Source organism: Microcebus murinus, chromosome 19 (assembly GCF_040939455.1).
Source record: "Microcebus murinus isolate Inina chromosome 19, M.murinus_Inina_mat1.0, whole genome shotgun sequence".
In the NCBI taxonomy this organism is placed as follows: domain Eukaryota; kingdom Metazoa; phylum Chordata; class Mammalia; order Primates; family Cheirogaleidae; genus Microcebus; species Microcebus murinus.
Window position 1 is genome coordinate 40,745,355 of NC_134122.1, and position 24,074 is coordinate 40,769,428.

Consider the following 24,074-nt stretch of genomic DNA (forward strand, 5'->3'; position numbering starts at 1 on the left):
GGAATAGGATCCCTCAAGACTTGAGGGTGGGCTCCAGACCTTAGGTAGATTGACAAAACTTATATGAGAGGACAGTCCCTCTTCTGAGATGGATTAAGGATAGGTATAGAGATAGGGAATTGAGGAAATTCTTGTTAGTAACTTCTATTTTCATATCATGTGCTAAGAAAGGTTGGTGAAGAGGGAGATGGTTTGAAATTGATGGGAGACTGGAGATTTAAGAATGACTCTGAGGGAAGTGAGGATAGGAGCTTACCCAGGAACATTTAGTAGTTATTGTTAGTCATTTTTGAAAGTTTACGTGATCAATAAATATAATTCTTTCTGTATAGCAATACAGGCAGAAAGTTAGATTAATTCATGGTTAGGCTTTTGTTCGTTAGTTGCAGCAGGATGACGGGAAAATTAGGACAAGATATTCAATTTGATATACCATTATGGCCATTTTGGTTGTTAAAATAAAAATACATACTTTTGTGTCTGTTGATAAATAGTATATTATTAACTATGATGAGTAATAAAATTAATAATACAAATTTCAGCACCTGTGGTTTATCTTAGACACCAAACATACACTGATCCAAAATAGTATATTAGTTTGACAGGCCTGCTACAATAAAATACCACAGACTGGGTGGCTTAAAGCGGTGGTCCCTAACCCTGGGCTGTGGTCTAATACCTGTCTGCAGCCTGTTAGGGACCAGGGCACAGAGAAGTGGGGGTGGTGTGCACAGCAGGAGGTGAGCAGTGGGTGAAGGAACAGAGCTGCTCTGCTCCCAACCGCTAGCATCACCGCCTGAGCTTTCCCACACCCTTGCTGTCCATGGAAAAATTGTCTTCCATGAAACCCGTCCCTGATGCCAAAAAGGTTGGGGACCACTAGCTTAAACAACACAAATTTATTTTCTTAAAGTTCTGGAGGCCTAAAGTTAGAGATCAGGGCATCAGCAGGTTTGATTTCTCCTGAGGTCTCTCTCCATGGCATACAGATGGCTGTCTTTTCCCTGTGTCTTCACGTGGCACATTTGTGGGCGCACATCTCTGGTGTTCCTCTGTGTGTCCTAATCTCTTCTTATGTCACCAGTCATATTGGATTAGGGCACACTTTAATGGCCTCATTTTAACTTAATCACGTATCTGAATACAGTCACATTTTGAGGTGCTAGAGGTTGGGGCCTTAGCGTATGAATTTTTGGGGTGACACAGTTCAGTCCACAACAGATACTTGTTGGTTTGTGTACTCCAGCTAGGGGACAAATTACAAATGTTATTTTTTGGGGTAGAGGGACTGAGCAGTTGCTTTTGAGTTAAGTCCAGGGATGGGGGTGAAGGGTTTATGTTGTGCAGCTGAGCTGTAGACTTCTTTTGTAACCCCCCCCACCCCAAAATGTACTAAAGGGAGAAGCAGATAGGATCTGGGAATTCTACTGGGGACCAGGGATATAAACAGGTGTTTCATTTCATCAAAAGCATATTTCCTTAGGGTGTAATAATAATCTATCAGATGGGTTCAGGGAGCATTGCTTTATTTGAGGCATACGCTTTGGGGGAAAGGGGAGTGGCAGTCTCTGCACACAGGAAAGATGTCTGGGGGAAGGGAATTTTAGTGATAATGACCAAAGGGCAGCACACACACCCAGTGAGTGACAACACAAACTTCCTTTCTTCTCTTTTACTCTCTTCTGCTCCCAGTGGTTGGGGGAGAGATGAGTAGAGATTTGAGGAATGGTGGAGAGAGCTGAAGGCTGAGATGGCGGCAGGCCTGTGAGTATTCCACGTTGGCAGGATACCCAGTCACCTGATCCTTTCAGTGGAGGAGGTCACGGGAAGAGTTTGATGATGTTCTCATTGTCAAATCATGGCTCTGGCAAAGGAATCATTGAGCTAGAGGCAACTAAATACAAAAGCTCTCACCAACAGCATCTGAAAATTAAGAAATGATTTGAGAATTATTGAACAATTTGGGGGATAATATGTTATATTCTATATCATTTGATAAGCAGTTTTATAATAAATATAGTTTAATGTATTAGGAAAATAAAAGAATATTTTAAAGATTTTGGGGTTTATATTTAGTTATATAATAATTTATATTCCTGTTAAAATATTTTAAGTATCACTCCAAGGGACAAGGGACAAAAGAGCTGACAAGATTTGTTCAAGGGATTACCATAAGGATTAAGGGAGATAGGAAGAGAATGTGATCCTTTGGTATTAGGAAAGTCAGTTTTAGAAGATCCCAGATTGGCATTAACTTTTCTAGTTGTTCAGGTCCACTTTTAAGAGATAATATTTACTCAGGGAGGTGAAGTAGAAAGAGATAGACTTTGCCATTAGACAGATCTGGGCTTATATGTTTGCTCTAATACTCTTTAGCTCTATAACCTTGGAACAAAGTGTACAATCTGTTTGAATTTCAACCTTCTCACCTTTAATGTAGAACAATAATAGCTACCTCCTGAATTGTTTTGAAAATTAAATATGTTTATGGAAAGCATTCCTTATTTTGTTTGGTACATAGACACTAGCAAATATTTGTTCTATCTGTTCTGGAATTTAGCAGAATTAATCTGTAATATTGTGCTAAATTCTAAAATTTATTTTCATTTTGGATAAAAACTCAGCCACACTGATTTATTCAACATACACTCTTCAGTGCTAAAGTAAAATCCCTGCTCAGACAGAAAAAATCCGAATTAGTGGAATTGCATTTAGGTTTTACTGTTGGTAGTATAAGGCATATACTTGTCAACCTAAAAGGAAAAGTACAATTTTTATATAATTAGGCACAAAATATAATCTAAAGAATTTACTTAAGCCAAAGTGAGGACAGCTGCCCAGAAGACTCAGACGCAAGTAACCTGGAATATGAGCTCCATTCTTGTAGGTTTTTAAAAGTAAAAAAGGGGGACAGGGAATGGGCTTGATACAAAGTTGTTTGTTAGGAATTCTCATTGATTTACAGAAATAAGTTTGATTAGTGATTGGCTATACATTGTTAAATTACAGGGTGTAGGTAATAGTGTCTAGTGTAGCATTATTAGGTTAATATATACCCACTTGAAATAATAGATTCAAAGATAAATACATGGTTGAAAGTGGGGAGTAGGATGTGATTGCTATCTTATTTTAATGTCTCTCTGGGCCTGATAATTTAAAAGAACTTGCCTTCCTTGGATAAAAGTTCTTTTCTTGTACATTATAAAGCTAAGGTTTGTAGATATATTTATTTTCAATGTACAATTAATGTATTCAAAAAATAAATTTTTAGCAGAGTGGCCTATGAATCAAACGTAGATCTGATTTTATTTTAACATTTTGATGATCAGGTGAAGCTAACTTGTTTTAAAATTCAGGTGCTACTCTTAGAGACAGTTATATGTATGCAATTTTTAAAAATTGAAATATAATTTATATACTATAAGATTAACCTGTTTAAATTGAACAATTCAGTGGTTTTTAGTATATTCACAGGGTTTTTGCATGTATCATTATCTACTTCCAGAACATTTCATCGTCCCCAAAAGAAACTCCCTACCCATTAGCAATCATTTCCTATTCTCCATACTTCCCAAACCCCTAAGCCCTAGCAACTACTATTTTACTTTTCTGTCTCTGTGGATTTGTCAATTCTAGACATCACATATAAATAGAATCATACAATATGTGGCCTTTTGTGTCTGACTTCACCTAATATTATTTTCAAGGTTCATCTAGGTCATAGCATGTCTTAGTACTTGATTCCTTTTTATGACTGAATCACAGTCTATTGTATGGATATACCAGTTTGTTTATTCATCAATTGATAGATAGGTTGTTTCCATTTTTTGGCTGTTGTGAAAAATACTGCTATTAACATTTGCCTACAAGTCTGTGTGTGAACATCTGCTTTTATTCTCTTGGGTGTATACTTAGGAGCAGAATTGTTGAGTTATATGGTAAATAATTTTCTAAAAAAGCATTAAAAGCCCAGAAACAAAGTTGAAACATGTGAATATGAATTTATTATGAAATCTTTGTCTTAACTGTTTGACTTTATATATGGTTTTTGATGGAGAGGTGGACTGGATATAATCAGAACTCTTAAATTGGGTTTTCCCTGTGTATGTTTTAATAGGAGAACAGGAGGAAAATAACAAATTACATAAAAAGCAACCTACAGACTTCTCTTTTACTGGCAGCTGATTGTGTAAATAATTCTAATTGGATTTCATCCAAGGCAAAGGCAGAAGGGGAAGGCATTGTTTGATGGAATATGGCAGTAGGTTGAAAATTTTCACCTTGGGGATTATTCACGGAAAATAGCGGATGTCCTTTTTATCAAGTTGAAACATAACTTGTTTAAACATCCTTTTACACATGTGACCAAAAATGATTTTCAGTGTTTTGGGCCAGGTCCTTGAACTTTCTCTATGTTATAGCATAAATATCTATATTTAGATATGTTTAGATACGCAAATACTTAACCATTATGTTACGGCCACCTACAGAATTCAATAGAGTAACATGCTGTACTGGTTTGTGGCCTAGGAGCAATAGACTGTATCTTATAGCCTAGGTGTGTAGAAGGCTAAACCATCTGGGTTTAGGTCAGTCCACTCTGATGTTCACACAATGAAATTGCCCAATGATGCATTTCTCAGAATGTGTCCCTATCATTAAGAGACAGATGCCTGTATTGAAGAAGTAGTGACATATATTATAACCGTAGGAAAAAATCATATTATAGGGTGCATAGAAGCCTTGTACTTTTAAAGGATTTTAAGAGCAGTTCTTACATTGTACAGATACAGGTTTATGTACCCATCTTGGAAATGTAATCCTTTGTGAGTTATGACTTGACTGTAGTATGAATTGAGGCTGATATTGTAGGTGGGGGTATAATTAAGCAGGATCTTAAAAGTCATATTAATGATTTTGTCCTGTATTGTAAGAGCCACCGGAAGCAGTTTGGACTTTAAACAGGGGAATGATGTGGTCATAGTTATAATTAAAAAGGTAAACTGTCTGCAGTGTGGTGATGAATGAAAAGAGATGCGAAGAATGGATGGGGAGAAGAACAGGAGGCACTTAGAATTGGCAAAACTTAACCCTTTGCACGTGGATGTTGAGTGTGACTCGACATGGTTAGCAAAAATTATAGAGATTAAAATTACTCTTTGACTGTATCAATAATTTGAAGTATAAAAAAATCCAAATAAATAAGTTTGTATGAAAAGAAACTCCAGTTTTTTATTCTACTGCCGCGCTTTGTAAAATCTGGGGTATTTAAAAAATTAAATCCCGAGTAGAATAAAAGAATCGAGAAAAAAGCAAGCCAGTGCAAAGGGTTAAGAGGACCAGGTTTGGAAGGAAGATTGTGAGTTCATTGTTGGACATGTTGACTGTGAGGTATCTCTGACAGGATATCAAGTGTACATTTGAATACATGTGACTCTAAGCCAAAGATGTGAAGTTTGGGCACAGCGGGATTAATTGAAATCAAGTGTAGATGAACTTGAGAGAACCGAGGACTAATAGAGGTGGGGACTAAGAGGGCATGGCCAGAGAAGTAGAAAAATGAGAAACCAGGAGATAATGCTGTCAAAGGAATCAAAGGAAAGCTTGTTTAAAGAGGGAGAAAGTGGTTAAAAATGCTGAATGCTGCTAAGATTAAGACTGAAAAAATGTCCACTAGACTTACTTAGTTTGGTAATCTTAATGAGAGCAGTTTTGGTGTAGAGATGGGTTCAAGCTAGACTGAATGAAGTAGGCTGAGAAGTGTGAGATGAAGGTGTTGAGGAAGTGTTGTAGCCAGCTACTTCAAGAAATTGAGCTCTGAAAGGGAGCAGAGAGATGGGGCAATAGAAAGATAGGGTCAGTGTTGGGAGAGCATATGTTTCAGTGTTGACGGTAAGCATCGGTAGTGAGCATAAGGTGGAACACCCCATACATTGAAGGGAGAATGCATGTTAAGCTTCCTGCTGGGATTGTATCTTTATCCTGAGCCTAGTACAATGACCAGTCTCAGAAGATGGAGCACTTTCTCTAGGTGATAGGGCTGAAGGGGAAATACCATTATTTAATTTCCTATTGTATTCATCAAGGTCCAAACAGGAAACAGAACTACATAGAAATTTGAACAGGGAAAATTTAATGTAAAGAATTATTAACCATGTAGAGGATTATCTAATAAGAGGAAAAGAGAACTTTAAAGAGTACAGAAATATCAGATAGAATGAACAGCCATTACTCCTCACAAGGTAAGATCCAGACCTTTTTGGAGAGGTGTGGGCATGGTCCATTGGGTGGCAGAGGTGTTTACTGAGGGGTTGCACTGTTGAAACTCTCTGGGAAGCTGTTCATGGGGAGGCAACATGGTATGGAAATCTCCACCCAAGAAGGTGGCTCACTGGGAAGCCACTCTCTGAAGTATAAAGGAAGCTGCCCCAAGGGAGAAGCCACATGCTGCTGGGCACCCCGAGGTGCTAGCTACCCCACACTTAGAAGGCTGCTAAGAGTGGCACACCAGAACCAGGAAGAGAGCTCTTTCCTCTCTTACTGTTGCTTGAGCACCTAGCACCCTGTACCAACAAAGCTTAACATGTTGCCAGCTGTCATAGGAGAAATGTTTTAAGGTTCCACTTCTAATATATCTGAGATAATGGAGCTAACAGAGAATAAATTGACAAGTGGCATGCTAAGTATTGGTCTTTTAAGTTTTTTCCATTTTTTGCTGCAATGACGAGCATCCTTGTGCATAAATCTTTGTGCATATCTTGTTTGGCTCATTCATAAGAGGCTAAAACCACACTAGAGCATATATAGAGAAGTGATTATATGATTATTGATCCTTAAATTTTGCTGTTTGCATTTTTATGTGTGAAGTATGTCTGGAAGGAAATGAGAAATACAGATATTCTTTAGGGAAGGGAACTGGGTAGTGTCACCTAAATCATACTGAAAATTTACAAAAATATTTTTGGTTATAAATGTAAACGATGTTATCCGTTTTGTTAAACTCAACCTTGTTAATATTTAATTTCTCAGTGTGTTATGGTTAATGAAGCAAATTATCCTTTTGTATCAGTTTTCTTCTTCTGGTAGCTGAAGGCACCTATTTTCTGACATGTACTTGGACATCATTTGTAGCTCAAATGGGTCAGAATATTATCATTTAGCCAACTTTCCTTTTAGCACTGTCAAAACTGGGTCATCCATTTCCCTTTATATCCTTGATGCTTGCATGGCATTTGACATGACGATACTATAGCTGTCAGCCTGTACAACACTGTTGCTGTCAAACTTCATTTGTAGTGTTAGATAATGGGACATGTGTAAGTAGCAGAGAGACAACTTAAATACTGATGATCCTATTAAGTTCTGAGTTTTCTTTCCATGATCAGAAATTTATTCTCTTGTTATTTTTACAACAAAGCCTGCAAAAAAACGAAGTTTCTTAACCTGACAATAATAATAATTATTTTAAGAAATACTTTTTCCCTATCACTCTTGTAGATTAAGGCATAATAAAACAATATTGAAAATTGTGGCCATAGAATTTAGTTATTTTAAAATACTTGAAAAATATTTATAGTACTATTTTCATCTTCACCAAAATTTACTTTTGATTCAAGTGTGATTTTTTTTTTTTTTTTTTTTTTTAGAATTTACACCTGGCACGAAATTGTACTGCTTATTAGGTTTTTCTTTTTTAATGTGAAATGCTAAAGCAGAAAGAAGTTGTATATTCTTCTTAGATCCATTTTGAAGTATGAAGAGATAAACAGTATTTTATATTTTGACATTTTAATCTACATTGTTTAAGATGACTTTGCCTATTAACATTTTAAGAAAGATCCATGTTCGAACCTAGGAGTTCAAGGTTACAGTGAGCTATAATCACCACTGCATTGCAGCCTGGCCGACAGAGTGAGACCCTGTCTCTTAAAAAAAAATCCCAATAATCCTTAATTTTGTGTCTTAATTTGAGTGAATCATTATTTTGCTGCTTAAGGAGGCAAAAAATAATCTATATAGTTTCTGTTAAAGCCTATGGAATAGCCTTTTCTTAAATTCTTAAAACATTTTTATAAAAAATCTTTGATATTTCTCTGTAGGAAAAAGTAGATTTTTAAGACTAATGACTCATGAAGTAGAAGGAAGAAACAATATATTTGAGCTGTCACAGATATGTTTGCCGTGTCCAGCGCTAGTCCCTACCGACTATCCGCATGTTATTCTAAGTATCTAGTCTAGTGTTGGCATCACAGTAGGCATCCATTAAACTTTTGTTGAACTTAGGTGATGATCAATTTGAAGATTTTTATTATGCCATTCTTACTAATAAGTAGTGCTTATTCTTAATAATTTTCTTGGTTGGTTTTTCAGGACTGCAGGAATATGTGGAAGCTGTTTCTTTTCAACACTTTATCAAAACACGATCATTAATCAGTATGGATGAAATTAATAAACAATTGATATTTACAACTGAAGACAATGGGAAAGAAAATAAGACGGTGAGAATTTAAAATCATATTTCACATAGATAATTTAACAGCATAACGATTGTAGGAGATTTACTGACTTGTAATGCTAACAAGATTGAGATGGGAATAGTTTTTCTAAAGTGTGATTTCATAGATTCTAGAGAAATAGTCTTTTAAATATTTCAGTTAGTGGATAGAACAAGAATAACTATGGATGTATTAGGGAAAGTAATGCTCTTTACCTTAAGCACTATTGAGTGATTAAGTCCTTGTTTGGTTTTACTATGTATTTTTTATGTGCCCTTTATAAGCACTGTCTTGTTTAATATTTAATCCTTTTATTAACCTCACAAGGTAAGAATTATTACCCCAGTTTTACAGAGAAAGAAACAGGCTTTTAGAGAGTTTAAGTAACTTATCAGAAGCCACACAACTAAAAAGTTGGCATAGGTAAGATTTGAAACCAGGTATTTTGGATCCAGGTTTGTGCCCATTCCCAGTCTGCCAGTGCTTCTCAAAGTGTGCCCCAGGAAGCCCTTGCATCCGGTACCTACCTCAAAGGGTTGTTTCAGAGGATTTGAATTACAGATTTTTAATTAGGCAATGTGTAGCGCTTGACACACAAGTGCTCAGTAGTTCGTTGTTATAAAGTAGTTATTATATAGTGAGGACTGTTCTGTTTATCACTTAAATCATAATGCTGATTATTTCATGTCTGAAATTTATGTCACTGTTTTGAATTAAGAAAAAGAGGGAAATGCAAATTGAAACCACAATGAGATACCACTTATCCCCCAGTGAGAATGGCCTTTATCAAAAAGTCCCAAAACAAAAAATGTTGGTGTGAATACTGAGAGATAGGAACACTCATACACTGCTGGTGGGACTGCAAACTAGTGCAACCTCTGTGGAAAGCAATATGGAGATACAAGTAGATCTACCATTTGATCCAGCAATCCCATTACTGGGCATCTACCCAAAAGAACAAAAGACATTCTATAAAAAAGACATCTGCACTCGAATGTTTACATTAGCACAATTCACAGTTGCAAAGATGTGGAAACAACCCAAGTGCCCTTCAATACATGAGTGGATTAATAAAATGTGGTATTTGTGTACCATGGAGTACTATTCAGCTACAAGAAACAATGGTGATACAGCACCTCTTGTATTATCCTGGATAGAGCTGGAATCCATTCTACTAAGTGAAGGATCCCAAGAATGAGAAAATAAGCACCACATGTACTCACCATCAAACTGGTTTTAACTGATCACCTAAATGCACATATAGGAATAACATTCATCAAGTATCGGGCAGCTGGGAGGGGAGGAGGGGATGGATATATACATACATAATGAGTGTCATGGGCACCATCTGGGAGATGGACACGCTTGAAGCTCTGACTCCAGGGGTTGGGGGGGCAGGAGCAATGTATATATAACCTAAACATTTGTACCCCCAAAATATGCTGAAATTAAAAAAAAAGGATACTTTTGCAGTTTGACTTTTAAACAAATACTATTTTTTTCCTTCTGAGTTTCAAGATAAAACATTCAGTAAGTCAAGCTTATATTGAATATTTGATACCAATATACTTAAAGATAAAATTAAGTAATTTTTTCCCTTTTTTTATATTTTGTATATTTCCTTTTTTTTCTTTTTTGAAATTATGTTTTAAAACAAGGATTCAGGATAGGTAGGCAGGAGGTAGAAGAAGCCATAGAAATAATATTTTCTTAAATTTCAACTAAAATGTTAATACAAAGTAAGACTAATTTTGCATGGCAAGTGTAACTTTAAGGAAGCTATGTATTTTCTCAACTTTTTAAATTATATGAAGTTTATTAAGGAAGCATTCATTTTGAGAAGTAAAATGTCTTCATATTTTTTATCTAGTATAGATTGAATTATAGAAAGAAATAAAGTTAAGCCTATTTGAACCTGCTTCTTAAATAACATTAGGGAGGTTACCACATCTTCCTTTCAAGTTTCCTCTAAATGAAAATGAAAATATTGGGAAAGAGGCTAGAAAGCCAAGAGTTAATCTATTGTTTTCAGGATTTAGGTACTAAATTATTCCAAGATTATGGTTCTGTGATATCTGTGTACACGTCTCAGATAAAGACCACATTCATAAGTAATTTTTCCTTTTAGTGCTAAAGATTCTTGATTCTTGGTGCTAAAATTTGTGGGTATTTGGTAAGGAAAGGCATTTTGTTCTGATGTGCCTGTTGAGAATATTGTCAAAACCATTAAATTTAATTTAAAAAAACACCCTTTTATTATGGAAAATTTCAAACATACAGAAAAACAGAATAGACACGTGCAGTGCCAGTGCTAGCTATATTACCTATGATGATTCTTGGACCTCAGTTCATATGCTGTATGATGAGGGTATTGGACCAGATGGTCTTTGAAGAGTTCAAACACTATTAGGATTCACATATTGGATACACAGCAACCAGAGTGATCCTAATAAAACTATCTTCCTAGTCTCATCCTGTACTACTCCTTACTTTACTCAAAAGAAATACCTCACTAGTTCCTCAAAAACATAACACAGTTCTTAACTGCACACCTTTGCATTTCTCCTTGCTTAAAATGTCCTGTGATGTAATAGCAGCTTCACCTAGTGTTTTAAACATTCAATCTGTTAATAATAATTTAGACGTTGTCTCTACCAGAAAGAATCCAATAGAGATTAATGTGGAGAGAGGAGATTTACATGATGATGGTGATGATGATAGCGGCTAACATTTATTGAGTATTTACTTTGTGTTGGGCATTGTGCCAACAACTTGGTAAATGTTATCTCATTTAATCCTTAAAATAAACCTCTGAGGTAGGTACTGTTATCCCATTTTACAGATGAGGAAACTGAGGTTTAGAGAGATGAAATAACTTGCCCAAGGGCATACACCTTATGAAGCAAGGTCCTGGAAGAGGTGGGAGGAGATGGGTCAAGGTCATTTGGAAGAGTTAACCTCAAACAAGAGGAGGGACAACTCATCATCTGAGACTGGAGGATAGAAGGTAAAGATGGACATGGATGTAAATAAGTTTTTTTGTGTGTTTTTTTGGTAGAGATAAAGGTAATTGTGAGATTATGCTAGGTGATCTGGCCAAAGAGCAGGTCAGTGAAATTAGGCAAGGTTGTCTATGGAAAGTGAAAGGGTTTGGGATTGAGTAGGGGACTAAGGAGAGTGGTGAAGGTTTGGAATAGTGTGTGAAGAGAGTGGAGAGAGAATTGTCATCTAAGAATAAGTAAAAGGATTAGTGAGTAATTTGTAGCAGTCCAAACTCTGTGTAGTTGTGGTTACTGTTTTTAACTCTGGTTCTCAGCCATCTGAATAAAGCACTAACGAGTAGATTTTAGTATTGATTCAGGATTCTGTTTGTGTTGGGCAGGTGTAGTAGGAAATACAAGAGTCTAAGGCAATCGAGGATGCAGTGAGAGAGTAATAAATTGTGATGGTCAGTCCTGAGTAGGGAAAGGTAAGAGGTCAGAAAGGGACTAAGTGACTTAGGCTCACAAATCTGGAGGGCCTTGTTATTTGTCATTTAAATAAGTCATTGTCATGCAATAAAGCCATTAAGCCTTGTTTAAGAATGTTTTCATCTTGTATGTCAAGTGAAGTTGGAAATAGTTGGTTTTAAGATGGTACAGTATTAGATTTCAAAAGCATCTTGAAGTCATCTGATCGGGTTTAACTGCCTACTGAGGGTGTAGATTTCCTCTTGTAACACTCAAATGATCATTAAGCAAAATAGATTATTAAAGAAGATTAGTGTGATCTGCTATTGATTTTGTAGTTTATACATGCAATATTCACTCTTTTTCACAGTGTATTTTCTTTGTGTGTGTGTTTTTTGTTTTGTTTTACCAGCCCTCCTCTGATGCACAAGATAAGCAGTTTGGCACTTGGAGGCTGAAAATCACACCTGTCGATTACCTTCTGGGAGTGGCTGATTTAACTGGAGAATTGATGCGGATGTGTATTAACAGTGTGGGGAATGGGGACATTGATACCCCCTTTGAAGTGAGCCAATTTTTACGTCAGGTTTATGATGGATTTTCATTCATTGGCAACACTGGACCATATGAGGTTTCTAAGAAGCTATATACCTTGAAACAAAGTCTGGCCAAAGTGGAGAATGCTTGTTATGCTTTGAAAGTCAGAGGTTCAGAAATTCCAAAACATATGCTGGCAGATGTGTTTTCAGTTAAAACAGATATGATTGATCAAGAAGAGGGCATTTCTTAGAATAATGTTTCCCAGTTACTATTCTTCTGAGAACTCCTAAGAGAGACCAATTTGTATGACTGTTATTTCGTATTTCATTTGACTTTATTGTGGCTTTTACATAGAATCGTTCTCAGTTTTACTTGTTTTAAAGTGTATATAAGCTGTACATAAAATTATCCAAATGAATCATTTGTTATATCTTATTCATGGAAATTTGCATACGAATGTTTGCCTATATACCTATTTGAATTTTTGCTGGTTAACCCTCATCATTTATCTTTGTAATGTGAATATAATACATACTTCAGAGTGCACTTTCTGCCATATCTGTTTTAATTTACTTTTTGTGAATTTTTGAGTGGTAATTTTTAGTAGAAGCCATTTATAATTTAAGTTGATGATTTTATTATATATAGAAAAGATTTTTTAGTTAAATTTCTGGACTCGAGGTTCTAGTTTAAATTTCTTGTTACTGTTGTACCAAGCCTCTCAAATAGGCTTATTCCATGGAACAAGAATTAAAAATTAATAAGCTGTCAATATACTTTAAGTACAAGTTTATGAGGTATTATAGTGAAAATAAATATTATAGTCTGGTCAATTTTAGGCCATTTTAAATTTATAAGAAACAACCTTCCAGAAAAATGGACAGATACCCAGATGTTACTTTCTCCATTTATTTTTTGTCCTTTACCACAGAAGATCTTAAAGAGAATAGGAGGGAACACTGTAATATTTTCACTGGTAAAGTTAGTTGAGTTGAATTATATACTTGTACATAAAACTGAAAAGCTTTTAGTAGTGATTATTTAGTGATTTTTTTTCATTATTAGGCATGTTCAGAGGCTTTCCTATTCTAGCATCTATTACAAATTACATTTAAATAATGAAGTTTTGAAATATTAAGTTAATACAAATCTTTATAGGTGTCCTGTGGTGGTAATTGATAAATAAAAATTGCCAAAGACAATTTATAATGTACAATTCAGCAATAAGACAATTGTCAGTACAGTTGAGAATAACAGTGGTAGTCTGTAGTAATATTTAGAATTGGAATTTGAGTATTGAAATTAGTTATAGATTGTTACTTTGATGTGAAACTGACTTGAGCATGACACTATTTGTTGATAACCAGACATTTTCAGTTGGTTTTGTGAGTTTTGAGAATCTAGATACTGTATTTTATTTTTGGAAAGGTTAGCTCTGTTTGTAAGGACTGATTGCTTGAAAATGTAATTTTCCAAAAAATATCACCTAAAAGAAAATAAAACATAGACATGCCTAATAAAGTATGTTTGTTTATTTGTTGATGATGGTGGGTTTTTTGGTTTCCCTCTTCTAAGATACACTGCTGAAATATAGTCAGTCTTATTACATAGTTTTTGTTCTTCTGCTTACATTTATAATGTTAAAAGTAAAGAAATAATGAAATGCTGAATGTTTTATAGATGTTTAAAACTGAAGTCTTTTGAATAAATTATTATAATACAGTAGTTTATTGTTTGATCTTGTTGAGAAATAATAAAACTATTATAGAGTTTTTGGTTGAAACAGAAAACCTTAATATAGACTAGCTTAATATGGAGATTTATTATTTCTTAAAGTCAGTCCGGAGAAAGGGAGGGTTTTCAGGTTGGTTAACTCAGGACCTCGGTGATGTCATCAAGGACACACAGTCCTTTGTTTCCACCTCCTGTCAGATCAGCAGTGACATTAGTTGCAGGAAAACAAGCTCAGGGCTCCCACTGATTCTGCATGATGGTGAGTTGTATAATTATTTCATTATATATTACAATGTAATAATAATAGAAATAAAGTACACAATAAATGTAATGTGATTGAATCATCCTGAAACCATCCCCCCTCACCCTGGTCTGTGGAAAAATTGTCTTCCATGAAAATGGCCTCCGGTGCCAAAAAGTTGGGGACTGCTGCCCCAAACCATTTAGGAAATCACAGATACCACTGACCCTGTGTACTGCTGAAGAAATCACATAAAAATAACACTGGCACAGGCACCCAAAATCAAAGCCAAAGTGTCGTATTCAAACAACAGCAAATATAGATCTTCAGGAAAATATTCCTCCCTATTAAAGCAATTTCAAGAAATTGGAAGAAGTGACTGCTGTACTAGATGTACAGATATCTACAGAAGGACACAGGAAAAATGGAAAAGCAAGGAAATATGACCAAAGGACTACAACAATTGTCCAGCAATAGATCCCAAACAAAAAGAACTCAAAACACCAAAAAATTCAAAATATTTATTTTAAAGAAGCTTATTGAGACAAAGGAGAGATGTGAAACCAATACAAAGAAATCAGAAAATTCAGGATATGAATGAAAAATTTACCAAGGAGATAGATGCCTTAAAAAAACCAAAAAATTCTATAACTAAAAAACTCATTTAAGGGAATATAAAATATATTTTAAAACCTTTGATAATTGACTAGACTAAGCAGAAGAATGAATCTCAAAACTTGAAGACAGGTCTTTTCAATAATTTAGTCAGACAAAGACAGAGGTAGATAAAGGAGGCCCTATCTACAAAGGTAGATAAAGGAGGCCCAGCAATCCTCAGTCAAATATATTGCAAAAAGGACTTTACCACGGCAAATTATATTCAGAATGTCTGAAGTCAAAGTGAAAGAATTTAAAAATTAGCAAGAGAAAAGCATCTAGTCACCTATAAATGAAACCCCATAGGACTAACAGCAGACTTTTCTCATCATAGACTTTACAGGCCAGAAGAGAATTGGATAGCATTTTCAGAGTGCTAAAAGAAAAAAACTGTCAGCCAAGAATTTTATATCCTTCCAGAATAACCTTCATGAATGAAAGAGAAACAATGTCTTTCCCAGACAAGCAAATGCTTTGGCAATTCTTCATTACTAGATCAGCCCTACAGGAAATGCTCAATCAAGTCTTAAACATGAGAACAAAAAGTTGATATTCACCATCATAAAAACACCAAAAATCTAAAACTTACAGGTCTTATATAACAACTACACAAAGGAGGAAGAGAAAGAAATCAAATGACAACATGACTGAATTTCATCAAACCATGAAAGCAAAAAGGAGAAAAAAGGGAAAGAAAAAATTCATAAAACAACTAGAAAACATTATATGTCAATATAAACTCTATAAATGAGTTAAATGCTCCACTTAAAAGATATAGATTGGTAGAATAGATTTTAAAAAATGCTCTGGCTATATCCTGCTTTCAAGAAACTCACCTTAACCATAAAGACACACAGACTAAAAATTAAGAAGTGGAGAAAGATATTCCATGCAGATGGAAACCAAAAGTGAGCAGGAATGGCTACATTTATATTAAATAAAACAGAGTTTAAAACAGAAACAGTAAAAAAAAAATAAATAAAATAAAGACAAAATTATTATATAATGATAAAGTGATCAATAAGAGGATATAAGGATATAACAATACTAAACATATATGCACCCAATGTAGAGCACCCAAATTCACGAAACAAATATTACTAGAACTAAAGAAACAGCAATACAATAATAGTAGGAGACCTCAACACCCCACTCACAGCACTAGACATCATTGAGATAGAAAAGCGTCAAAGAAACATTGGATTTAAATTGGACTTTAGACTAAATTAACGCAACAGGCATTTACAGGACATTCTATCCAACAACAACAGAATATATATTCTTTTCACTAGCACATGAAACATTCTCAAAGATAGACCACATGTTAGGCCGCAAAACAAGTCCTAACAAATTTTGAAAATCAAAATCATACCAAGTGTCTTCTCAGACCACAATGGAATAATGCTTGAAATCAACAGAGCCCAGGCATGGTGGTGCACACCTGTAGTCCCAGCTACTCAGGAGGCTGAGGCAGGAGAATTGTTTGAGCCCAGGAATTTGAGGCTGCAGAGAACTGTGATCACTGAATATGCCACTGCACTGAAGTGCAGCCTGGGTGACAGAGTGGGACTCTGTCTCTAGGGAAAAAAAAAAAAAAAAAAGGATGGAACTATGTAAATACATAGAAATTAAACAATGTTCTTCTGAACGATCACTATGACAATGGAAAAAGACAGAAATTAAATGTTTTGAAATGAATGAAAATGAAAACAGCATAGCAAAACCTATGAGATAAAACAAAAGCAATGCTAAGAGGAAAGTTTATAGCATTAAATATCCACATCAATGAAGTAGATAAATCACAAATTAACAACCTAACATTGCACTTAAAGATACTAGAAAAACAAGAACAAACCAAACCCAAAGTTAGCAGAAGAAAAAAATAACAAAGATCAGCAAAACGAAATGAAATAGAGACCAAAACAAATACAAAGGAACAATGATACAAAAAGTTGATCCTTTGAAACGATAAATTGGCAAAGCACTAGAGAGCCTAACCAAGAAAAGAAGAAAATCCAAGTAAACACAATCAGAAATGAAAAAGGAGACATTACAACTGATACTACAGAAATACCAAAGATCATCAGAGACTATTATGAACAAATATATGGTCATAAACTAGAAAGCCTAGATGAAATTGATAAATTTCTGGAAACATACAACCTCCCAAGATTGAATCAGGAAGAAAGAGAACTCCTGAACAGACCACTAATAAGTCGTAAGATTAAATCAATAATAAAAATTGTTAAAAAGCCCAGGACCAGATGTATTCACAGCCAAATTCTACTAAAAGAAGAACTAATATGAATCCTCCTAAAACTGTTCCAAAAAAATTGAGGAGGTATCACCTTGATACCAAAATCAGACAAGGGCACACACACAAAAAAGAAAACTGTGGCCCAATATCCGTGATGAACATATATGCAAAAATCTTCAAGAAAATACTAGAAAATCGAATCCAACAGCACATCAAAAAGATAATACACCATGATCAAGTGAATTTTATACTAGGGATTCAAGGATATTTCAACATGCACAATCAATAAATGTGACATTACATAAACAGAATTAAGGACAAACACCATGTGATCATCTCAATAGATGCAGAAGCATTTGATAAAATTTAGCCTCACCTCATGATAAAAATCCTCATGAAACTACACACTGAAGGGATACACCTCAAAATAATAAAGGCCATATTCAGCAAACCCACAGCCAACATCATTCTTAATGGGGAAAAGTTGAAAACATTCTCCCTAAGAACTGGAACTAGACAAGGATGCCCTCTTTCACCACTCTGTTCAACACGGTACTGGAAGACCTCACCATAGCAATCAAACAAGAGAAAAAAGTAAAAGTCATCCAAGTTGGAAAAGAGGAAGTTGAGTTGTCACTGTTTGCTGATGATTTTATCTTATATGTAGAAAACTCTAAAGACTCCACCAGAAAAACTCTTTGATTTTTTTAGATAAACTCATGGATTCTTTGATAAATGAACTCAATAAAAGTTTCAGGATACAAAATCAACATACAGAAATAAGTAGCATTTCTAAACACCAATAATGTAGCTGAGAACTAAATCAAGAGGGTAATCCTGTTTACAATAGCTACAAAACAAAAACAAAAACAGAAAAACCCAGGAATGTTTTTAACCAAGGAGTCTGAAAGATCTCTCTCTATAAGGAAAACTACAAAACACTGATGAAGAAAGTTATAGATGACACGAGTGAATAAAAAAGTCTTATGCTGATGGATTGAAAGAATTAATATCATTAAAATGACCATACTGCCTAAAGCAATTTATAGGTTCAATGCAATCTTTACCAAAATGCCAATGTAATTTTTCATAGAATTAGAAAAAAACAATTCTAAAGTTCATATGGAACCAAAAAAGAGCCCAGATAGCCAAAACAATCATCAGCAAAAAGAGCAAAGCTGGAGGCATCACATAGTCTGACTTCAAATTATACTGCAAGGCTACAGTAACCAAAATAGCATGGTACTTTTGTATACTCTATTCTGTTCCATTGATACATAAATCAATGGAACAGAATAGAGAACCCAGAAATAAAGGCACATAGCCAACTGATATTTCACAAAAGTTAACAGGAATATACACTGGGAAAAAGACATCCTTTTCAACGAATGGTGCCTGGAAAATTGGATTGCCATATGTAGAAGAATGGAACTGAACCTCAGTCTCTCACCATATACAAAAATCAACTCAAGATGGATTAAAGACTTCAATGTGAGACCTGAAACTATAAAAATACTAGAAGAAAACCTAGGAAAAAACTCTTCTGAACATTGGTCTAGGCAAAGAATTCATGACTAAGACCTCAAAAGCACAGACAACAACAACAAAAAAGAAATGAGACTTAAGCCACAAAGCTTCCACACAGCAAATGAAACAATCAACAGCCTACAGGATTGGAGAACATATTTGCAAACTATACATCTGACGGGGGACTAATACCCAGATTTTACAAGAAACTCAAACAACTCAACAACAACTAAAAACCAAAACACCCCGTAAAAAAGTGGGCTAAAGACATGAATAGACATTTTTCAAAGAAGACAAATGGCAAACAGGCGTATGAAAAGGTATTCAACAGCACTAATCATCTTAGAAATGCAGATAAAAATTACAAGAGATCAGAATGGCTATTATTAAAAAGACAAGAAATAACAGATCTTGGCTGGGATGTGGAGAAAAAGGAACATTTACACACTATTGGTGGGAATGTAAATTAGTATAACCTCTGAAAAACAGTATGGAGATTTCTCAAAGAACTAAAAATAGAACTATCATGCGATCCAGCAATCTCACTTCTGGGTATCTACCCAAAACAACAGAAATCAGTGCATAAAAATGATATCTGCACTTATATGTTTATCCCAGCACTATACACAATAGCAAAGATATGGAATCAACCTAAGTATCCATCAGTGGAGTACTGGATAAAGAAAATGTGGTATATATACTCAATAAAATATTATTCAGCTGTAAAAAAAAAAAAAAAGGAAATCCTGTTTTTTTGCTGCAACATGGATGGAACTGGAGATCATTATCTTAAGTGAAACAGCTCAGACACATAAAGTCAAATACACATTCTCACGTTTAAGTGGGAGCTAAATAACGCATATATTGAAGCAGAGTGTGGAACAATGGGGAGTCAGAGGGGTTGGGGAGGGGACAGCGGATGATGGGAGGTCCTTTGGTACAATGTGTGTTGCTTCAGTGATGTATGCACTGAAGTCCCTGACTTCACCACAATGGAAAATGTCAATGTAGCAAAATTGCACTTGTACCCCATGAATACAGATAAAAAATAAATGTGACAAAAAATAAATATTAGCTGTCACCTCAGGAGCAGTTGCAGAAACAAAGACTTTATCAACAATGGATATTTTCTCCTTGCTTTGTAAAGTACATATTTCATATAGGGACCAGTTACGTCTTTTTTCCTCTTCTTTTACTGTTATTTTAAATAGGGTGTGTCACTCTTAGTTAACCTTTTAATTTAGTCTTCAAGTTATAGGATAGCAAAAGCAAATTGTTTTGCACTGAAAAGAATGAACATCAGATATGGAGGTAATGACTGATAGGACTTTGTCTCTTGCCTTTTAGGAAGAAGGTGATCGTGACTTAATTGTATGAGGGATAATTACATTAGGTGGAAGCATGGGGTTGTTTGGAAGTTTAAACCTAGCCAGAAGGGTGTGCATGAATGCTGAGTACCAAAGGAGTGGACTGTGTGGGTCATTGTGGTTGATACTTGGTTCTAGACCTGTCTTCTAATCTCTCTATTGTAGGGGCTTGGAAGCCTGAGAACTACACTTCCTTGATTGTCTTGGTATGAGGGTTTTATTTGCATTCTGCTAATGAGAGGCACGTGCACTATTTGGAAGGCAAAAAGGAAACAAGCCGTTATTGTTCCTTAGCAATCAGAGGGCAGGAGTGCAGGCTTGTTCAATGGCATACGTGACGTTTTGCAGGAGCTTCTGCGTTCTGTTAATCACCTGCTTCAGGGCTGCAGGCAGCTGAGATCATCAACCGTGGTTTCCTGCAATTCCTGCGCCTTTTTGATTTCCTGTACTCACTGGCAGCTTTCCCTGGCCTTCCTTCCCCCCAGCCCTTCCAGTGTTTTGGAAGCACCTGTGTTAAATGCTTTCCTGAGTGTAATGCTAAGAGTGCTTTCTGTTGTCCTGACTGATTTGCTGACCTGATAGAGATAGTTTTCACATATGAAATGCAAATGGTTCTTAAGCATAGCAAAAGGTGGCTGACCTCTCTCTTAATAAGAGAAATACAAATGAAACTATAAGTTAACACTTTTCACTTATTAGATGGAGTGAGATTTGAAGTTCAAGAACACTATGTTGACGGGGCCATGGGCACTCATCTGCTGTGAAAAGTGAAAATTGATCCTGATCTACTCTATGGAGGAATTTTGGCAATATTAAGCTTATTAAAGCATTTGGAATACATGTTCAAAAATACTCATTATAGCATTGTTTCAGATGTCCAAAAGTTTGAAACATAAGTGTTCTTCCATGGAGGACAAGTTAAATAAATTATGGTATAGCCATGCAATCAAATGCTATAAAGCCATTAAAAAGAATGGGACAGCTCTGCATGTACTGTTGTGAAAAAACACCCAAGCTATTTTAACTGAAAAAGATCAAAATATGTATATGCCACAACTGTGTGAAAAAAAATTTCTGAAAATACGTCTGTATGTTTTTGAAAATGCACAGAATGTCTCTTAAAAAAGAGCATAAAATTACGATGGTGTTTGTTGGGTGCCTTTTCTTCAAATGCGAGTCAGTGGGCAAGCCTAAAAACACAGGTGGCATGTTTGTAGGCTTTCTGTAATGTAAAGTACTCAAAATCAAGAGTAGCATTGGCATTGTTATTATTAACCTCGTTTCAGTCTTTTCTAAGGAGGGTTTGAGATGTGGAAAGATGCAGGTTTGTGGAAGGTAGAGCAGAGAAGCTGGAGACTGTTTTTAGTAACAGTGAAAGTAGCTGCTAGAACCCCCGTCTTGGTGGTGGCTTTGGTAGAAGACACATGTGAAGCCTTGTTCCCTGAGTGCCCATAGCTAGTTGCTTTAAACTTTTTAAAGCCACATTTGTTTCAGGCTATTTTTAAAGAATTAAAATGTTAAGAGTCTCACTCCAACCTCACCATCTCCAGAGGCAACTACCAATCAGAAGTTGGAATATGTATTTTTCTGACATATATTTTTATGTATTTACTATCTATATTTCTATCTAGATTCCATCTATATTGTTTGATATACAAATGATACTGAAGTTAATATCTGTGATAGTTAATTTTATGTGTCAACTTGACTGGGCCATGGGGTGCCCAAACATGTGGCCGAACTTTATTCTGGGTGCATCTGCGAGGGTGTTTCTGGATGACATTAACATTTGGATTAGCAGATTGCATGTAACAGATTTCCCTCCCTGATGTGGGTGGGCCTCATCTCATCCACTGAAGACCTCGATAGAACACAAAGGCTAAGTAAGAGGGAGCTCTTCTTCCCTGACTACTTGAGACATTGGTCTTTTCCGGCCTGCAGCCTCAAGCTAAAGTATCAGCTCTTGGGGCTTGAGTCTGCTGGCTTTCAGACTGGAACTTAAAAAGTGACATTGGCTCTCCTGGTGCTCAGGCCTTTGGATGTGGACTGGAACCACACGTCTCAGCTCTCCTGTATCTCCAGCCCCTGCCACCTGCAGATCTTGGGACTTCTCAGCCTCCATAATCCTGTGAGCCGACTCTTCATCATTAAACACCCTCCACCTCCTCACACACACACCCTATTGGTTCTGTTTCTTTGGAGAATCCCTGCCAAGACAGTATCTTTAGCTGATCTCCTTGTGAGCATGTGTAAGAATTTCTCTAGGAAGATTATAACAGAGTGAAGTTGCTTGGTCTTAGGGTAAATGCATGTTCAACTTTATTAGACACTGCCAACGCGCTTTTGCCAATCTAAGCTTCTTTTCGCAGCTGTGTCATAGTTCTTGCTTCCATATAATTTTGCTCATTCTGATGACCAATCTGACGGTTTTAAATGCTATCTCTTTTAATTTTTGTTTCCTTTACTGCTACTAGTTTTACCTATATAAAATTGCATTTTTGTAAGCTAAAACTATTGAATATAGGCACTTTAACTAGGTTTAGACTAACAGTAAATATCTTTACAATGAAAACTTTTTGCCATTCAGATTTCTTCTGTAAATTACTTGTACTTATATTCTTGACATTTTTTTCTATTAGATTGTCTTTCCCCAAACCCTTCCTGTCACCACCATTTTTTGTAGTTCGTCCTTACAGCTACCTTTTCCTGGTCTGTGGTTGGGAGTATGCTGTCTTTTCTTACAGAGAAATGTTCTATTTTGATGCCGTCAAATTTACCAGTCTTATATGTGTTTTTATTGTCTTATTTAAGAACTTTATCCATACTCTGAATCATAAATGTATGACTTTTTGTTTTCCTCTTGTGTTTTAGAAGTTTTACAGTGCTGCCTTTTCCCATTTAGGTTTGGAATTGATCTGGAATTTATTTTGGAATTCCAGTGTATAGTGCATAGTATAGTGCATAGGAGAGAGGTTATTTTCTCACTCAAATTGAAAAGTTCATTCTTTGCCCAATTTTCAAAGCCATGTCTGTTATATTAAGTTCTCATAAGAAACATGAGTTTCTTTCTAGGTTCCTCTTTTGGTCTATTTGCCTGTTTATGCACCAAGACCACACATGTGACTTACTATAAATTGATGATGAGTTTTGATAAATGAGAAGGCAACTACTCCCACCTTGTTTTGCTTCAAAATTGTCTTGATGTTCTTGGATCCTTTTCTCTTCCATGTGAATTTGCAAATGAACTTGTTAAGTTCCTTAAGAACCTTTTTGGAATTTTTATTTTAATTAGACTGAAATTTAAACATTAATATTGGGAAAAGTACCATCTTTTGGGTATTGAGCTTTCCCATCCATGGACATGGTACATTTCTCCATTTATTTAGATTTTATTTTGTGTTCATCAGTGAAGCTTTATAATTTTCTTTTTAGATCTTGCCAGTCCTTTGATAAATGTATTCCTTGGTATCCCATACAGTATTATTATTGGGGAGAATGGAATCTTTGAAAATTTTACTTTATCATTGATATTTCATGTTAGAACAATATCAATTTTTTCTATATTGTTCTTGAATCTAGCATTCTTTCTGAACTCATGAGTTCTAAAAGTTGGTTTTAATATTCCTTGGGATTGTAGTTAAAAAAAAAATAAAAAAAAATATATTCCTTGGGATTTTTTTAATGTACATAACCACAACATCTTTAAGTAATAATAATTGTTTTCTTTTTCTCAATACTTTTATCTGTCAGAGCAAATGGAGATTCTTTATTGTTTACTTTTAACAACTTTATTGAAATATCATTTAC

The 24,074-nt window shown here is 35.3% G+C and overlaps 1 protein-coding gene across 1 annotated transcript in view; it reads left to right on the forward strand.

Moving 5' to 3' along the window:
- The window catches only part of TSNAX (translin associated factor X), a 38,828-nt gene extending 24,279 nt beyond the window's left edge, over positions 1-14,549 (forward strand). Inside the window, exons 5-6 of the mRNA XM_012738221.3 lie at positions 8,371-8,498; positions 12,357-14,549. Coding sequence (XP_012593675.1) covers positions 8,371-8,498; positions 12,357-12,734 — 506 coding nt within the window. The 3' untranslated portion in view covers positions 12,735-14,549. The remainder of the gene's footprint in view (positions 1-8,370; positions 8,499-12,356) is intronic.
- The last annotated feature ends 9,525 nt before the right edge of the window (positions 14,550-24,074 follow it).